The sequence below is a fragment of the Leuresthes tenuis genome, unplaced genomic scaffold (genome assembly GCF_036924035.1).
Source record: "Leuresthes tenuis unplaced genomic scaffold, fLeuTen1.0.hap1 SCAF_6, whole genome shotgun sequence".
Classification (NCBI taxonomy): Eukaryota; Metazoa; Chordata; class Actinopteri; order Atheriniformes; family Atherinopsidae; genus Leuresthes; species Leuresthes tenuis.
In genome coordinates, this window is record NW_027325360.1 from 11,707,583 (window position 1) to 11,725,040 (window position 17,458).

A 17,458-nucleotide genomic window follows, 5' to 3' on the forward strand; every position below is an offset into this window, starting at 1 on the left:
TGCTCCTGTTTCTGTATCTTGTTGTCCTGAGTTTGGCAGCGACACTGGACAGAACCTTTGTAATTTGTTGAGCATCTTATATTTGCCCTAATGAGTGCAGTTGTTTGCATGCATACAGTTTTTTCCTCCTTTTCTCTCTTTTTACCATCCAACCTCCTTCTGAGAGACAATTAGTTTCAAATGGAGGTCAGGGTATTTCCTGGGTCTCTGACCTGTTAAATAGGCCTTAGTTTATGAGGCTTGGATGTTCCCTCCCTAACGTGATGGTGAGTAATACAGACTGTCCTGCCCGCATTGCTTTTTGCTCTCTATGCCTCAGATTTTACCCTGAAGATTTTATCACTTCAGAAAGAGCCCAGTCCCACTTGCCCCCCTTAACCTGTGTGACTCCCCCGTGGAATATTTCCGCTTCCTGGGAACCACAATCACACAGAACCTCAAGTGAGGGGCTGAACATCAGCTACCTTATCAAGAAAACCTGGCAGAGGATGAACCTCCTGAGACAGCTGGAGAAGTTCAACCTGCCAAGGACAATGATGGTGAACTTCTACACCTCCATCATTGAGTCCATCTTCACCACTTCCATCATTGTATGGTACGCTGTTGTCACCACAAAGAACCTGAGCAGGCTGCAGCGTTTCATCCGCTCCGCTGAGAGGGTGATTGGCTGTGATCTACCTTACCTCCAAAACCTGTGCACCTTCAGGACTCTGAGGAGTGCGACAAAGACTGTAGCTGACCCCTCGCACCCTGAACACAAACTCTTTGAGGTGCTCCCCTCTGGCAAGATGCTGTGGTCCTTCAGATCCAAAACCTTTCGCCACAAAAGCTGCTTTTTCCCAACTGCTATCAGCCTTCTCAACTAGGATAAAGAGCCTCACTGACCACCCAGCTCCACCACAGATTATTACACATTCACATCACAGTGCATTGTGTAAATAATACTCTTGGCTGCTGTTTGCACCAAACACCAAAACAAATTCCTTGCCATGTCATGCCACCTGCAGAAGTTCTCAGATGACTGTGTGGTTATGGGATGCATCAGAAATGAACAAGAGTCAGGGGACAGTGAGCTGGTAATTTTAAAGAGAGGTGCTGCAGAAATGATCTGCTCCGAAATGTCTGCAGCTCCAGGATGGTGACAGACTCACTGAGGGAAAGATCTATGAGCCAGCCTTTAAACTCCTTATTTTATCTTTGTTACCGCTCATACACTTGTCATATAATCATATGGCACATATTAATTTATTTTCTTTTACATTGTTACTTAATGTTGATATTTTCTGCTATGAAAAAACGTATTTGGCTGATATGTGGTGAGGGGAAACTCTGGACATAATTTTATTAAACGAAACAGAGTGATCCATCTCTCCAAATCTAAACGATCTTCGGCCTCTGCACACAACATTCGCGCATGCATCGTGTGACCTTTGAGTGCAGCTGCCTGCGAAAGCTGCACGCACTGACTGAGGCTGAAGCTCGACGAACACGGAGATGATTTAATCAAGTAAACCCACCGTAAATGGGTTTATCACCACTCCAGACGTTACTCTCGCCACTCCCGTTCACCTTGACGGATTGTTTTGGATGGATTATCTTTTTCACCGAAAAGCCTTACAACGCCCAGTCAGCAGCGGCAGCCATAGCTCGGTCATTGGCGCTGGAGGTGAGTGAGCTCCATTTCAGTTCAGTATGTAGCTAACTGTGCAACGGCCGGCTAAGCTAACCGGCTAGGCTAGCGAAAGGCACCGGTTTGTAATGACGTACTAGCATGATCACGGTGTACCGGTGTTGTTTTCACCCTATTTCTCTTGATTTTATTTATTTTATCGACAAGTAGAAAGTGTCTTTAAAGAGGCATTTCGGCTGTGATTTCTAAAACATTTTGTAGGATGGCTGTATAGGAGTAACGTTTGTGGAAAATTACCAAACGTTGCGGATTTCCTGCGGAGCTTGGTATCGAGTTACGTCTGATTAATAATCATCACAGTGCGAAACAGGAAGTCTACAGAGGGGTCATTCCGATTTTAAATCATCTACCACTGTGTAAAACAAGTGTAACAAGTCATAAATGCCAGTCAAGTCTTGTTCTTATGTAATAACGAGCTCACCTGCTTTCCTGTAGTTTTGACGCCGATGACAGCTTTCTCATATTATGTCATGCAAAGTTACACCGAACTTTACGTGACATAATATGAGTTTACTTGCCGAGCGAATAGTTATGCGAGTGACTGCGTAGATGCAGTTTGTGACAGTTTTCCTGTCAACCTATAACATGTGTGTGAGTGAGATGTAATCTGAGCCCTGCGTGTTCTCTGTCTCCGTGTGAACCCCAACAGAACTCAGTGATCTGCCTCTGCAATGGCAGTCTTCAGTCACCAGGTGCTCCTTGCGGTCACTAGATCAAGGTAAGGTGGCAGCGCTTTGTTACACACTTAACTGTGCAATGCAACGTTTGGGTACAAGGTAAACAACAACAGTTGGGAGAGTCAGCAGAGTGCAGGCGGTGTGTGTTTTACTGCGTAATTTACTGAGAGCCAGAGCTCAGTGTCTCATGACAGAGGTACTCATGATAGAAGTTTAGTGAGACAACACGGCTCCCTTGTGGGTCTGATTTTTCTGACCTTGGTTTGCTCCAATCTCAGTTATCTCGGGCAACTAAGACAGCAATGAGTCGGCTGTAGAATAAAGGTTTCTTACATTCCACAGATTAGTCCAAAAAAGCGGTTTCAACCCTGTTTTCGTACACTTAATGGAAAGTCATTGTTTACAACTGAGAAAAATGGACTTTTGGAGTCGGAAACGACAGGATCCATCCGTCTTTTTCACATTTTTCCATCTTTCCTGCCGGGAACGAATAAGACTCGGAGCTATCGAGCAGCGTGGGATTTTAAACACTTTAGAGATGTTCTGTGCGAACATTTTGTGTGTTGCACATATTTCGAATGTTGTGCACTTCTCGTTCTGTGTCCACCGTGACGCTGAAGTAACCACGCGGTGGGGAGGTTTTGAGCGCCACACTGCAGCCTCGTGTGCTCCTCTGAAATGAGTCTTCCCAAGGAGCTAAAATGTACTCTAGTTTAGTGTCGGCGACTTTGTGCCGCGGGAGGAAAAGACTGTTGATGTGACAAGTCGTCACAACAGACAAAGCAAAGGTGGATACACAGCTAATAGGGGAAGGTTTCCCAGATGAGTTGAACATGTTGTGTGATGAGTCACAAAAACATTTTAGAGAAATGTTGACCTCACTCCGGGTCGTTAGCCAACGCTAATTGTGGATTAAACCACTGATGTAGAGCAACAAAGATGGCATGTAGAGTACCAACATTAATCTTCATCATAGGGTACACGGGGTTCTCTCACTTTCCGGTTCTGTGTGCGTTCATTGGATGGGTTTGTTAGGTTAAGACGTGAGGTCCAGGGAACTCATTTGGCGCCGATGTTTACTCCCTGACGTTACCTAGCAACGGAGAGAGGCGACAACCTGCAAATACCACTGGGCCATTTTTGGGTTGACTAGATATGACGGAGCACTATTACACGTCACCACCTTTAACGCTCGGGGTATTTAAGAAGATGGGGCAGAAATGAAGAGTATACACGCCCAGCCGCTCAACACGGATGGGAGGTTAGTTTGGGTTGCTCTCTTCAGCGCCGGCGAACTAACATTACGTGATGAGAGTGAATCTTTAACAGGTTAATGTTACTTATTTGCACAGCAGATCCCTCTCATTTCTTGGTTTTGTTAGTGACAGAGAAGGTTTTTGGTTCTTCTTCTCTTCTTTTCTCAGTTATTCCTGCCAGTTACATATGGCTTTGTTTTTCTGACCGAGGCAGGAAGCTGATACTTTAACTGCTGGTTGAGTTAATCATTAAGACGACAGAGACATGGAAAGCATGTCACAGAGAAGTTTATGGGGCTAGGTGTGTTTAAAGATGCTCAACGGGCACACAGCAAGGATTATGGGTTGATTGGTTGTTTTTATGTGGGACGTCTAAGAGGAACCGAATGAAAGCATTAATTGGTTTAAGATTGATCGGTCAAGATCTTAGAGGTTTGGTTATGAAGCAGAAGTGTTAAATCTGGGATATCTTTTGTAAACTATCCAATTTGGTGAGTTCAACTCAGGTTTTGGGACTGATTAGTTTTGAATATTTCCTTGGCATTTACTTGGTAAAATTACTGTAATATTAAAATGTTGGCGGGGAGGGGACAAATACACAAATGATATGAATACTAAATGGATGCCATTAAGTGGTTAATTTAAGTTTAAGACAAATTCAGCAGAATTTGGTCCCTGCCATTCATAATTAATCATACTAAAGATTTAATTTGTAAATTTAGCCTGGTTGAAACAATAAATCGAGGAAAAGAAAAAGGAGTACATTCAATGTTCAGTTACAGTCGTTATTAGCTATTAGTAATAATAGAGTTAAATCAAAAAGAAAATCCTCACTTTGGAGGTGATGCAATTTTGTGCTTTCTGCTCAATAAATGAATGCAATGATCAATGATTCTTTTCTCTGTCAGCAGGGGATCATATTTGCTATCAAAGAGGCACAACTGCTCCTCTCTGTCTTCCAAAGCCTATCTTCACGTAGACGCTCCCCGCCACCCCTCATCCTCGTTACCTCTTAGGCACTCCCGCTACAGCAACCCCCACAGTTTCCGAGGCCACGCCCTCAGCCGTGGCCACAGCTCCGCCCTGCTCGCCCGCTGTCTGCACAGCTCAGGTGTTTGGCTCCAGGATATAAAGCAGGAGGACACTAATGCCGCTCCAGCAGCCTCCCAGGATGCTTCCACAGGAGATAAAAAGGACTCTGTGGCGGCTGCGCCTCATCCTCCGTCTGCACCTACTCCAACGTCCACAGCAGCCGCTGTCCCTCCGGTTCAGGAGCGGGCGATTGTCAAAAAGTCTCTGTATCAGAGGATTGTGGATGAGCTGAAGCATTACTATAATGGCTTCCGGTTACTCGGCATTGACATCAAGATTGCCGGTCGGATGGTGTGGAGGCTTCTGCACGGACAACTGCTCACGCGCAGGGAGAGGAGAAGGGTAAGAGAAGCCAGGTGTTTGTTACCGTTTGACGTTGTTAAGTCTGACCAGCTTTAAGCCGTGTCCAAAAACTGGGACTGCGTTATACTCATATGTCCTCCCTCATGTTTGTAACTGAGGCGAGTTTCATCAGAGCAATTTAAAATGATACAAAACCTGTCAAATTAAAATGAATCCCAATGAAATTTGCACCTGCTTCCATCCGCACAACCAAAGCGCCTCGTCAGGCTGATGCGAATCGATGATGTGACGTATGTGAGAAAAGCGGCTCTCATAAGGACATCGCTCTTCACTTGATGCAGTGTCCATCACCTTGTGTCAATTATGAGTTTTCTACAGTTTCCGTTTTTAAATGTAGTTTTAAACTACCAGCAGGTGACGAGATAACGTACACATGAAAAACTATGCTAGAAATGATACAGAATTGTTGACAGAGGTGTTGTAAAGTTCCGGATAATAACCTGATGCAATAGCACCTGAAGAAATGATCACATGAAAGTGCTGATTGGGATACTTTACAGTGAAAAAAGTTTTTGTTTTTGCTGTTTAATCACTCAGGAACTCAACTGGTCAGGGAACTGGTCAGTGAGCACGTTTACCTGCACAGTTGATTCGTTACAGCTAACGTATCGTTTAAAAAGAAGGCAGCGTCTCTCATTGAAAGTGCTGGTTTTGACGAGCTGGCGGTGCTGAGCAGGCCTAGTGCCAAACACGCCACCAACTAAGTAACAGGTATTGATGGTCAACCTTTTTAAACCACCTGAACTGACCATGCTGAGAGGTTGCTGACTCATCTTTGAAATCCTTTGACTGCATGTCTTGCTGATTGGTGTGCAAACATGCAGCCGCAGAGACACGAGCTGTGCACATGCCGTGGCCAAACTATGTTTGAGCTATTTTAGAAGAGGAGGCGTGTAATGGATCTTACAGGCAAAAATACTCGCGAAGACTCGAGCACTGAAAACTGCGCCGGGGCCCAAATACTGGCCCTGCTATCCACATTTTGTCCCGTCAGCATTGTTGTGCTTTGTGTTTACAGCTGATGAGGACCTGCGCTGACCTCTTCCGCCTGGTGCCCTTCATGGTGTTTATCATCGTCCCTTTCATGGAGTTCCTTCTTCCCGTTTTCCTCAAACTTTTCCCGGAAATGTTGCCCTCCACCTTCGAGTCGGAGTCCAAAAAGGCATGTGTTATATGCACACACAGACACAAAGGTGTACACACGCCTGAGTGACCCTGCTACAGGGTTCAGTGCAGTTTAGGGCTGTAGGTCATGAAGGAAAGCAGCATTCAAGCTTCTTTTTCTTAATTTAGTTTTTATACTTCGTCATAGTTGCTTGAATAGCACATATATTTACCTAGATGTTCAGTTACAACAATGTTGTCGATGAAATGGTAATTCTTCAGTTATCTTCTGATCTCCTTGTAAATGATATGTAATAGTATGAGGCTCCCCAGTCCGCTCACCGGGCTGTGAGCTCGCCTGATTAATTCGCAGGTATGCGCTCATGCTCCTGGACGACAAAGACAAAATGAAAATGTGACAAAACATCTCGTGGTAGTTGCAGATTACGGCACTGCCAGTAACAACAAGTAAATTTTGTGCCTTGACAGAAAAGGCGAAAAAGTTTCCCAGCTTTCAGAATAAGAAGCATCAAACGCTCTGTTCTGTTGTTGGAAAAATAGGCCTCGGGATATAGAATCTCTGTTAGTGCCGACCATGCATCACACTACAGATGTTTTCAAAGCAAACTGAGTGATTTCTTCCATCCTTCTCGTACAGGAGGAGAAGCAGATGAAGGGTTTGGCTGCCAAACTTGAACTGGCCAAGTTTCTCCAAGAAACCATCGCTGAGATGGCCCGAAGGAATAAAGCAAAAGCTCAGACGGAGGACGAGACGCAGCGCTTCTCAAAATATGTTCAGCAGGTGAGTCCCAGCAAAGGTGATGCTAAACGCTCTGTGAACCAAGCACAGTTACGAGTATCTTCCATGATTTGAAATGAAAACTGTGTCCGCGACGGTCGGACGTGTTTTGAAACTAGGTTAGATTGAAAAGATGACGAATTGTGACGCAGTTATTGGACGTTAGCTCGCAGCGGTTATACTCTTTGGTGATTTTGACATCTCAGGTTCGGGGCACCGGTGAGCAGCCCACCACGAAGGACATCGTCCGATTTTCGAAGCTGTTCGAGGACGAGCTGACGCTGGAGCACCTGGAGCGCCCCCAGCTGGTTGCTCTGTGCAAACTGTTGGAGCTGCAGCCCATCGGCACAAACAACTTGCTACGTTTTCAGCTCATGTTGCAACTTCGAACCATCAAGTCGGACGATGAGGTGAGACGGAGGGTCGGTTCATCGTCGTTGTGCGGCTGTTTGTTCTGTTTCGCTGTCACGAAGTAGCCATTGCAGTTGCTATCAGTGCAGATTTATCAAGAAGATAAATTGACTAAAACTGTTAAAGTTCCAGGTCTCGGCATTAGGGTGAAATCATTTGAAACTAAGTGGTTCCTTTTTAAGGTTGTAAATCTACAAAGTTTCATCCTCCCAACTTCATTTTAGTTCCCCTTATTGTGAACCCATTTTCTTTTCTCACACGGGTGCAACAGTTTTCACTTCCTCTCCACGTCTTCACAGATGATTGCAGCAGAGGGCGTGGCGGCCATGAGTGTGTCGGAGTTGCAGGCGGCGTGTCGTAGTCGTGGGATGAGGTCTCTGGGTCTCACCTCAGATCAGCTTCATCAGCAGATGCAACAGGTTTGCACCTCAGTGTTTGTTTGTAGCTTTTTGTTGAGTCTGTGGCTGAAGAGCAGTTGATGACTGAAAGTTCTGAGCTTCTCATGTGTTGTTGGTCTCTCACCTCACCGCACAGTGGCTGGACCTGCACCTGAAGGAGAACGTTCCTCCATCACTGCTGCTGCTCTCCAGGGCCATGTACCACACGGACCTCAAACCAAAACCCCCCGTCATCCCACCTCTTCCTAAACTAGAGGTTCGACCTGTTCAGTTGCCCTGAACCCTTACAGGCCACAGTATTGTATAGATCTAAAAATGTCCGGCTTAGAGAGCGCTTAATTCTGCTTAAAATTCCTGCTGTATTTTAGCTGGTATGTGTGTCGCTGCTGCTACATTCAGTACAGTACATTCAGTCTTTGCTTCTCTGGTGGAAAGCACCAACTGTTCCAGCTTATATTTAACATAAAATTGTTTGACAGCCTTAGCCGTTAAATCTAAACGAGAGATTTTCCTCTGTTGTTATTATTGCAGAAGGCTGCTGCTGCTCCTCCTCCGGCAGAAAACACTGGAGCAAACGCTGCCTCGGTCACTTCTGATAGGTTGACAGACCCTGCCCTCATCATCAAAGACAGACCGGTCAGTGCACAGCCCCAATGTTAACACAGTCTCCAAGTATTTATTTAACAAATCCTCATTTAACAAATTCTGACCCTTTTTTTAATTTTTTTTTTAAACTTGTAACCATGTAGTAGCATTCAGCTAAATGGTGCTTTAACTTGGCTAATTTAGTCAGCTTCTAGGTGTTGCTTTGTATTTACTGGCAGGCGTGATGTTAATCTTCCCCTCTTAACTGTGTAAGAAAACAAAGACATTTTACAACTATTTCTGCGTTTAAAAAACACGTAGTCAATGTCATCAGACAGGTTTCCACACGTTTAACCGTCAGCCGCTCAGATACACCAACAGCTCCAGAGGGACAGTTGTGAGACCCATTAAACAAGCTAATCTTAAACGTGTCTCGCGTTTCTTTCTCTCTGGGCATTTTAGGTGGAGGAGATGAGAGACAAAGCGCCTGTGGTGTCTGACAAACCTCTGACACCTGCTGAAGTCCTTCAGGTGAGAGCTCAGAAAACCTGCAGCGTCCACAGGAACCAGGGTGGTGTTTGATACGAGCAGGAATCTCTTAATCCAGTCAGATCTCTTTCACATGACGCGTTAATCTCTTACAGTGGGAAAGAGCTGCTCCACTGGGAGCACTCTATTGCTATTCTATTTACAAGTATTCAAGAGTAATGGAAAATCGATCTGTCGCACAGGTACGCTTCCAAGCCAGTCATCAATACACTTTTAAAGCGAAGCTAAGCAACAAGTCCGGGTTGGGGTCTGGGTTGGTTCTTATGTTTTAAAAAAAGATGCCAGGAAGATCTGCAGCTTTAGAGCTGATTAACTTTGATAGCTCTATAAACGGACTTCAAAGCTGGAAACGTTGAGCCACAAACCACCGATAATCCAACACATTCGTGGTGACGTGTGTAATTAATGGATAATTAGCATCCTGTTTTATTCTTACTCAAGACGTTCAGAGGTCTCAACATACGCAACTCAGCTTAAATGCTCCACATAAGGTTTTCCAACTGCAGATTAGTCTGTTATGTAATATGTTTACCACGAAATATTAAACGAAATTTGCATCCGTTTATATACGCGCCGATTGACTTCTAAACGTGTTCCATTGATCACACGGGATGTTGTTCTGCAAAGTCCAGTCTACAGACTTGCATGTCATCACGCTTCAGTGTCTCTTCTCAAAGCGATGACATCATGTGACTGGCTCAGTGAGTATTGATTATTCGCCACATCCTCCACCGCAGTTGAGCTCTGTGCTGATGCTCTCTTCTCCAGGCCGAGACGTGGCACTTTTTGTTTCGCTTCAGGTTTCTTTTGTGTAAATGAATCGACATTAAAGCGTGCATATTAAATAATAAAGAAATAAAGATTTATCATCTCTTCCACAGGCTAAAGCAGCAACAGAGGTGACCCAGAAGAGCAAGATGAGCGCCAACGGCGTGTAAAGAGGAGCAGGAGCCTCTGGACTGACAGCGGAAGGACTGGCACCCCGGTGTCCTCAGAGGGAGAGGGGTGTCAGATGGTGATGGCCTTCATTCAGTAGCCTTCAGGAAAAGCCCCATAACGCCTCTCTTCTCTCTTTGGACCAACATCTCATTGGCTACTTTGTCCCTCTACTCGTAACCTCCCCAGAAAGTTTGGCTTAATTTTTCCACCATCAACCCTCTGCTCTGACATTTGTCCACTCGGTTTTCAATAGCCCCCCCTGACATTTTACCACATTGATGGTGAGATGTCTTTGACCTAACATCTGGGACGTGGCCCTTCAACCGCCCTCTGCAGTCCCTGATCATCCTGTTGTCTGAGGAGTTCTCCTACAGTCCCAACAGTCCCCTCCTTCCTCTGTAAATTTGTAAATATGTACATTTCCCTGTCTTACGTCTCAGAAGCTGCAGCATTGTACAGTTTGCTATGCAAAAGGCCAGCATTTCCTCACTAGGTTTTATTTAGTTTTATTTGCAGACATTTAAATCTTAGCTGAACTGTTCGGTTCAGTCACTGCGCCACCTTCAGATATGCTTCAAAACCTGAGCTGCGCTGTTTGGTCGAAGCAGACATTTTAAGAAGACAAATTCTGACCGTGCACTTGAATGAAATGTGGAGGTTTCAGTCAACGTGTCAGAAGCTCTTCTTCTGTGCTGGTGGATTAGCAGAACCGGCCCTGCTTGTCAACGGGGTGATGTAGCTCTTTTAGTTTACTGCTGCTGTTATTGGTGAATGAAGACTGGTACATTATAGAGAGCTGGCTCACTCCTTAAATCTGAAGGTGGCTGTTTTAACTAAAGTCTGCCTCCACTGATAAGCCACTGAAAAGACAATCTGTACAAAAAGTACAGATTTTATGTGCATATGTGGTGTATGTATTGTGTCTTAACACTAGGATGCTAAAATATCTTTAAACTGAAGAGAAAATACTTGATGTTACCCATATAGATATACTGTTTTAAGGGTTGGGGGGTGCTGAAATCCTCAAGCCACAGTTGAGATAGTTATTTTTGGTATTGTGGCAATAAAAGAGATACATTTATTGTGTAATGGCTAATTAAGATGGACAAGCGGGTAATGAAACTCCAGAAACATGATCCTTAAAGTTATTATAGAAAGTTTTGTATATTATGCTTTTTTTTCCCCAGTTGTTTCAAATTTTGTAACCTTTCCATACTCCTGTATACATATAACACCGATGGCATCACTGTGCCCAATCATCTCTTCCTCACGGCTGTTTATCCGTTGGCACCTCCTACAAGTGGATGTGACGAATGAAAGGAGTCTTTCAAACCAGATGTCTTGTTGTGGAGACGTGTTATTGGTTTTAAATGTGTGCCTAAGGCTAAAGGGCGATTGTCGGCAGAGGTCTTTGATTTGAACCATCACCTTAGTGTGTTTGAAGTGCCCAGTTGTACCTCTTCTCTTAACCGGAATGTCTCCCTTTCCCCTTCTCATTTGATCCAGATGAGTCCTGTATTGGCTGTGTATTGATCAGTGTTGATGCTGATTGGGGTGGGGAAGCGGCCACCTTATAAAACTGCACTGCTAACTGCAGTGTGACGGAGATCGAGAAAACATGAAAAATAATTCAAATATTATAGTTGCTTTTCTGTCTGTTATTTAAGAAAAAAAACAGTATTTACGCTAAAGTTTGGAGTAGACGTGAAATGATTTATACTTCTTTCCCCCTAAAAAAAACTAAGGGTTTTTGCTTTTAATGCAGTGAAAAAAGAAAAAAATGTTTTGTCTGAAGGTTCAGGCAGGTTTCACCTCACCTCTCGCAGCTGACGGATTTGGTTCATTGCCCCTGTAAACTGTAACTACACCCAAACCAAAGGTGGTCTCTCCGGGTCCTGCAGTGTTAGTGCATATCACTGCAGTCAGCGGAGAGCCACCACAGGTCTGCTTTGAAATAAAGTCATTTTTCATTATCAAATGGTTGAGAACAGTTTCATGCAACTTGTTGAGGGGAATCAGCTGGAAGGTTCTATGGTTAAGGTTGTTTTGTTATGCAAACCTCCCACAGCACTGAAACAATGTGACTCCACTGATACCTGCTCTGTCGTTCAGAGCATGTACCAGACTGGGAGTCCGTGACTCATTTCTCCTGAACCACCGTGGTCATGTCGCTCTGTGGAACGGTTTGTGTTTACTTCCCAGTCATCGGCGTCATTGTGTGTGTTAAAGCTGTTTTTTTGTGAAAGCTGTAATTCCCTTCTGCTTCCACTGATGGTTTGACTCTGAATATTGCAATGCTGTCCGGTTCATTTTTATCCTGCATTACATCACTCTACAAGGCCAATGAGTGTGGGGGCTATGACAGAAAAGAATTCATATGAATAAAATAATTACATATTTTACAGCTGTCTCCTGTCCTTCATTGTCAGCTTTGATGGTGAGATGGGTATGAAATCAAATGTATTTACATGGTTCTGGGAGGCTTGTCTGTGATGGACTGGTGATCTGTTCAGAGTGTCCCCGCCTCTCGCCCAGTGATCGCTGGGATAGGCTCCAGCTCCTATCCCATTTTTCCTGGTCACCAGGTGGCGCCATGTGTTGCACAATAATCTACAAAGACACACTTCCATCATATTACATTTGGTAAAAAACTTAATTGAATTCATGTGGAAGAAAATCAGAGTTGTTAGAATGATTTTGGATGTTTGTTCTGTCTTTGATCATTCTGTTTAGCTCCTTAAGATATTAAATCATATTAAATCTGACCTGAATAACCTGAAGAAGTGCTCAAGATATTAGCTAATAGCAAAGATTTCACTGTGATACAAATGAAAGTCTTCCTGCTGTTATGAACATCTGTCTGACGTATACACACACACACACACACACACACATATATATATATATAGATTGCTTTTCTTCGTCTGGGTGATCAGATTAAATAAATACTTTCTTTTAAATTAGTTGTATTTACTGCTCTCTTTGCCACTACATTTTCCCAAGGGAAATAAAACAACATGTTTGAGGGATTTATATTCATGTGGATATCTGTATCTTGTAAACTATGTTCAGAAGTCTTGCTTGAAAATTTTCTTTTTTCACAAGATCATGAGTGAATGATCTCATGATCACGAGATAACAAAGCTCATTTTGTTGTGAAGATAAGTTTAACACTTCATGAGAAAACCAACGGGTTTCCTCTCCTTGGTATCAGATGTCAGCAGGGCTGAATCTTGACAACTAATTCATGCTGAAAATGTCAGGTGGTGAACAGAGATGGCCTGATGTCTTCAGCAGCTGCAGCTGCTTTATTTCAGGAGCTGTTGGCTGAAGCAAAGGCAGTGAGAGTTGGTCAGTCTTTCATCTTTACTCACTATAAGAAGATATTGTCTGCTAATAACAGCATCAGATAAAACAACACAGTTATGCCTTGACCTTGGGTTGAGATCTTCTCCAACAGCCAAACCAGCAGTGAGTTTGGAAAAATCAGAAAATCATTCTCACTCATGCTTTATTCAGATTCTGCAAAACTATCTGACCAGTTAACTTAATTGAATGCTTAGATATATAAGTCTACCTATATGTGGAAAACAACTCATGTCATGTGTGTTTTTATCTGAGTCTATGTTGGCAGATGGCAGGAGGGGCTGAAATTGTATCCTCAAAAAGGGGGGTGAGGAGACGCGGAGGGAGTCACACAGCAGTGCTTATGTAGCCACTGATAGCACAAGGTCAGTATATGCAGCCCCGTGTTTCTGAATGCCTGGTTTTGAGAGTGGACTGGATTTGTTCTAACCTCTTTCACGGCATGTGTATTTTGAAAATCCACGTTTTGCTGATCTCGTTATGGTTGACTTTTCTCCAGAAAACAAGACATTTGAACATTTGCATGGGAAATTAGACGAGCGGGCGAAAGGATTTCCTTTTCCGTGGATTATGATTTTTGAGTTTTAAAAAAAGCTAAAAACAACTAATAACAAACGACAAGGTGGCAAAGGTTAACGTGTCTGCCTGCAGTGAGTCTAAAGGAGTCTTATGCTGCTATTTTGAATCTGCCAGCTTCACGCTGGTGACAGCAGAGCTACTCTGTGTGCTGTTAAAAACAAGTGAAAGCTGTGCCGTGTGTCAGCATAGGGTACTATATGTTATACTTTGTACTGAACGGTTGGGAGATAGTGATATTTATTTTTCTATGTTATGTTAAAGGGAAAACATGGAATATTGAATGTAATTTCTGCTCTGATTTTAGAGAAGTGAATGTAGTGTAATATAGGGAGCATTAGTTTGGGGTTACTGTAGGTCACATGCTTCAAAAGCGTCTCAAACCATATTACAGATTTATGTCAGAGCCGAATCCAAGTCAAAACTAGTATTCATACAGTGGTGCTTGTAAACACTTGCAATTGCAAAAAATACCAGATATCGCACGATCAGATTTTCACACTGGTTCTGAAGTAGAGAAAGATCAAACAGTGGAAATGTTGTCCTGTCACCCTCCCCATGAGTGGTCCACCAGTAAGATCACTCCAAGTGCTAAACGTGTTTCCAGGGAAGCTTCTGACAGACTAAAAGCCCCTCACATTAGCTGATGCAATAAAGGTGTTCGTGACATGGCTGCGGGGAGAAAGTCCCTGTTCTCACTGCAGGTTGGTTAAAGATTACATGGAAAAGACAGAAGGCTGCTGCCAAAATGTTTCTTGGATGGATGAGACCAAAATAGAAGTTATTGGTGAGAATGAGAAATACTATGTTTGGGACAGGAAAATTATGGATCAAGCTTGCCCATGGGTTGACTTCTTTGCTGGAACAATGAATTCTGAAAATATCTGTCTGTGACTTCTGTCAATGACCCTCAGCACGCTAGTCGTTCAACTAAAGAATGATTACAGACGAATACAATAAGTGCTTTTGAATGGCCAAGTCAAAATCTCAGCCTTAATTAAACAGAAATGTTTTGGAGGGACCTGAAGCGAACAGTTCACCGTCATCCCAGAACTGAAACTGTTTTCTATCAAGGAACGAACAAAAATTTCTCCAAACTGATGTGAAAGACTGTTACAGAAGTTTAATTTTAGTTGTTGCTGTACGGTGGGCATCACACCAGATGAAAGCAAAGGAAAATAAAGTCATACTTTCTCCACTCATAGATATGTATAATACTATTGGATCATTTTCCTCAAAGAAATTACCAAGAATGATATCTTAGGCTTACTTTTGTAACAGTGTCCTCTTGCCCTTTTGGGAAGTATTCAATGTCTGAAAAGATCAGTATATTCCTTTAACGTGGCTGTAGTACCTCTATGAGTCATAAAAACTTTGCTCTCTAAACCTCAGGTGTAGAGTATACGGTTTATCAGGAAAAAATTGCTTTTGAGGGGAAGCCCGAATGCACTTATGGCTGTTCTATTGAGATGTTTTTCTGTTTTTTAGTTTGGTTACAATGGAAAACAAGGTTTAAGATTGTCAGTGTAAGTTTCCTGGAAAAGCTATGAGGTGCTCATGCTTTTTGCCTGATTTACACAGTTTTAAATATACTGCAAAAGTACAAAGTTAAGAGCTACAGAGCTGGATTAATGGTATATATGCCAGGTTGAAATTATTCTGAATTATCCATAAATTGGTAGGTCTGACCAGAATAGGAGAAAAATATTCTGCATATGGTGAAGCAATATTTTACTTGTTCTCATATTTTGTCTATCTGTTGTTATTTTCACATTTCCTTCTCCTCTCTGCACAGCAAAGATGCGGCTGACTGCAACAGCTGTGCTGTGTCTGTCTCTTCTCTTGATTCATATTGATCTCTCACTGGCAGCCAAAAAAGGAAAAGGAGGGTTTGGAGGAATTGTAAATCTTTTTAAGAAGCCGCCCAAAACAAAAACTAATCTGGACACCAAGTCTAAAGAGTCAATCCTCAAAAAGGCTAAACAGCCTACACAGTTCAACCGAGGGGGTTACCCTCAGCAACCAGCAGGAGGATACCCACAATATCCAGCTAGACCAGGGGGGTACCCCAATCAAGGGGGTTACCCTCAGCAACCAGTGGGAGGATACCCACAATATCCAGCCAGACCAGGGGGGTACCCCAACCAAGGGGGTTACCCTCAGCAACCACCGGGAGGATACCCACAATATCCAGCTAGACCAGGGGGGTACCCCAACCAAGGGGGTTACCCTCAGCAACCAGCGGGAGGATACCCACAATATCCAGCTAGACCAGGGGGGTACCCCAACCAAGGGGGTTACCCTCAGCAACCAGCGGGAGGATACCCACAATATCCAGCCAGACCAGGCGATCCATATGGAGGAGGTTTTGGCAGTTATGGAAATTATCCAGGTAGTTACATAAACTACAACCCATCCAATAAAATCTTGAGCCCTCATTATGGTGGCAGCTTTGGATATGGAGGCCATGGAGGAGGGGGTGGTTCTCCCTATTCACACTCAGTTCAAGCAATGGGATTTGCTCCCTCTGATAAATCCAGAGGGTTTGGGCGTAGTGCAGTAATGGCAGCAGCTGGAGGCGCTGTAGCAGGAATGGCCCTGGGCTACGGATTGGGAAGATTCCCACATCCTCATTTCCATTTCCACAGCCCCCAGGAGGAGCACTTCTACAACTACTACATGTACAGGAAATATGGCACGAAGTCTACTGACAGCAATGACTACAGCAGAGACTACCAGTTTGATCAACCACCTGAGACGTTTCAGCAATATATGGACTTATGCCTGAAGAGAACAGACCTGCTGCCTCAGGAGAATCGAAAGGCAAGCAACAAACCAGCACCCACCACAACTACACCTACTACAATTGTCACTGTAACTACCACAACTACAGCTGCACCAGTTACTGGCATTAGCAACAACACAACAAGTAACAGCACTGCAGCAGAAAACTCTTCAACCACTTCACCCTCAACTCCCCATTCTCTGAATAAGACCGAGGTCAATCCTGCACCTCCAGCAGCCTCACGAGTTCTCCAAAATGACGATGGTGATGACGATACAGTTAGTATTGTGGAAATTGGTTACCCGGCATTGATTGCACAGTTGAAGGTCAAAAGATGTATCGAACTTTACACAGTCTACTCTGAAAGGTACCTAAAGAAAAAGATTGCTCCCACTGCCAGCAGTCGGGGGCAGGGAATGGATACGGGCTTGAGGAGGCTTTTGTTCGTGATTACCAGCGCGACACTGGTGCTACTGAACAGCAACATGTAGATGCTTCTGGACTGAGGCCTTCATTATCTCTGAGGTGAAGGAGAAATATAGAGATAAGCAGAGTGTCACTGCTAGACGGACTCCCATGAGTTTTTGCCCAGATATTTGTAATCCCCGAAGGACACGATAAACATGAACTGAGCTCTAGAAGATGTTTAAAAACCTATTGTATTGTAATTGTATTGTAATTGTTTGTAAAATGCTAATAAAACAGAATGCAATTTCAATGCTATTCAATTGAAAATATGTCAAAGAAAACAAAACTGAGAAACTGTCTCTTACAACAGTCCAGATTGTTATAATTTCTCGGTTCAAAATCCTACTATCTGTGATAGTACTGAGGTACATTATTAAACGTGGTAAGGCTGACTTGAAAC

At 43.6% G+C, this 17,458-nt stretch overlaps 2 protein-coding genes across 4 annotated transcripts; both read left to right on the forward strand.

Annotated features, from left to right (window-relative positions):
• The first annotated feature begins 1,407 nt into the window (after positions 1 to 1,407).
• On the forward strand, positions 1,408 to 12,265 carry letm2 (leucine zipper-EF-hand containing transmembrane protein 2). 3 transcript variants are annotated; one of them, XM_072387608.1, is made up of 11 exons: positions 1,408 to 1,666; positions 2,340 to 2,408; positions 4,532 to 5,057; positions 6,097 to 6,240; positions 6,841 to 6,984; positions 7,188 to 7,391; positions 7,692 to 7,811; positions 7,927 to 8,046; positions 8,322 to 8,426; positions 8,838 to 8,906; positions 9,806 to 12,265. In XM_072387608.1, exons 2-11 carry the CDS (start codon positions 2,362 to 2,364, stop codon positions 9,860 to 9,862), a joined length of 1,536 nt encoding a protein of 511 aa, XP_072243709.1. In that variant the 5' UTR covers positions 1,408 to 1,666; positions 2,340 to 2,361; the 3' UTR covers positions 9,863 to 12,265. The 3 variants fall into 3 exon arrangements, with proteins under 3 accessions (XP_072243709.1, XP_072243711.1, XP_072243710.1); XM_072387610.1 differs by having other exon boundaries at positions 4,535 to 5,057; XM_072387609.1 differs by having other exon boundaries at positions 1,410 to 1,666; positions 8,325 to 8,426.
• Positions 12,266 to 15,604: 3,339 nt separating this feature from the next.
• LOC140309117 (uncharacterized) lies at positions 15,605 to 17,240 on the forward strand. The gene has a single exon (XM_072386946.1). The coding sequence runs from the start codon at positions 15,606 to 15,608 to the stop codon at positions 17,079 to 17,081; it is 1,476 nt and encodes a 491-aa protein (XP_072243047.1). The 5' UTR covers position 15,605; the 3' UTR covers positions 17,082 to 17,240.
• Positions 17,241 to 17,458: the final 218 nt, after the last annotated feature.

Bases quoted from the DNA above. Each gene is read 5' to 3' on its own strand.
- letm2 (XM_072387608.1), top strand. From the start codon at position 2,362: ATGGCAGTCTTCAGTCACCAGGTGCTCCTTGCGGTCACTAGATCAAG. The intron at 6,241-6,840 runs GCATGTGTTATA...CTTCTCGTACAG, and splicing joins TCGAGTCGGAGTCCAAAAAG to GAGGAGAAGCAGATGAAGGG. The intron at 8,427-8,837 runs GTCAGTGCACAG...TGGGCATTTTAG, and splicing joins TCATCATCAAAGACAGACCG to GTGGAGGAGATGAGAGACAA.
- LOC140309117 (XM_072386946.1), top strand. From the start codon at position 15,606: ATGCGGCTGACTGCAACAGCTGTGCTGTGTCTGTCTCTTCTCTTGATT.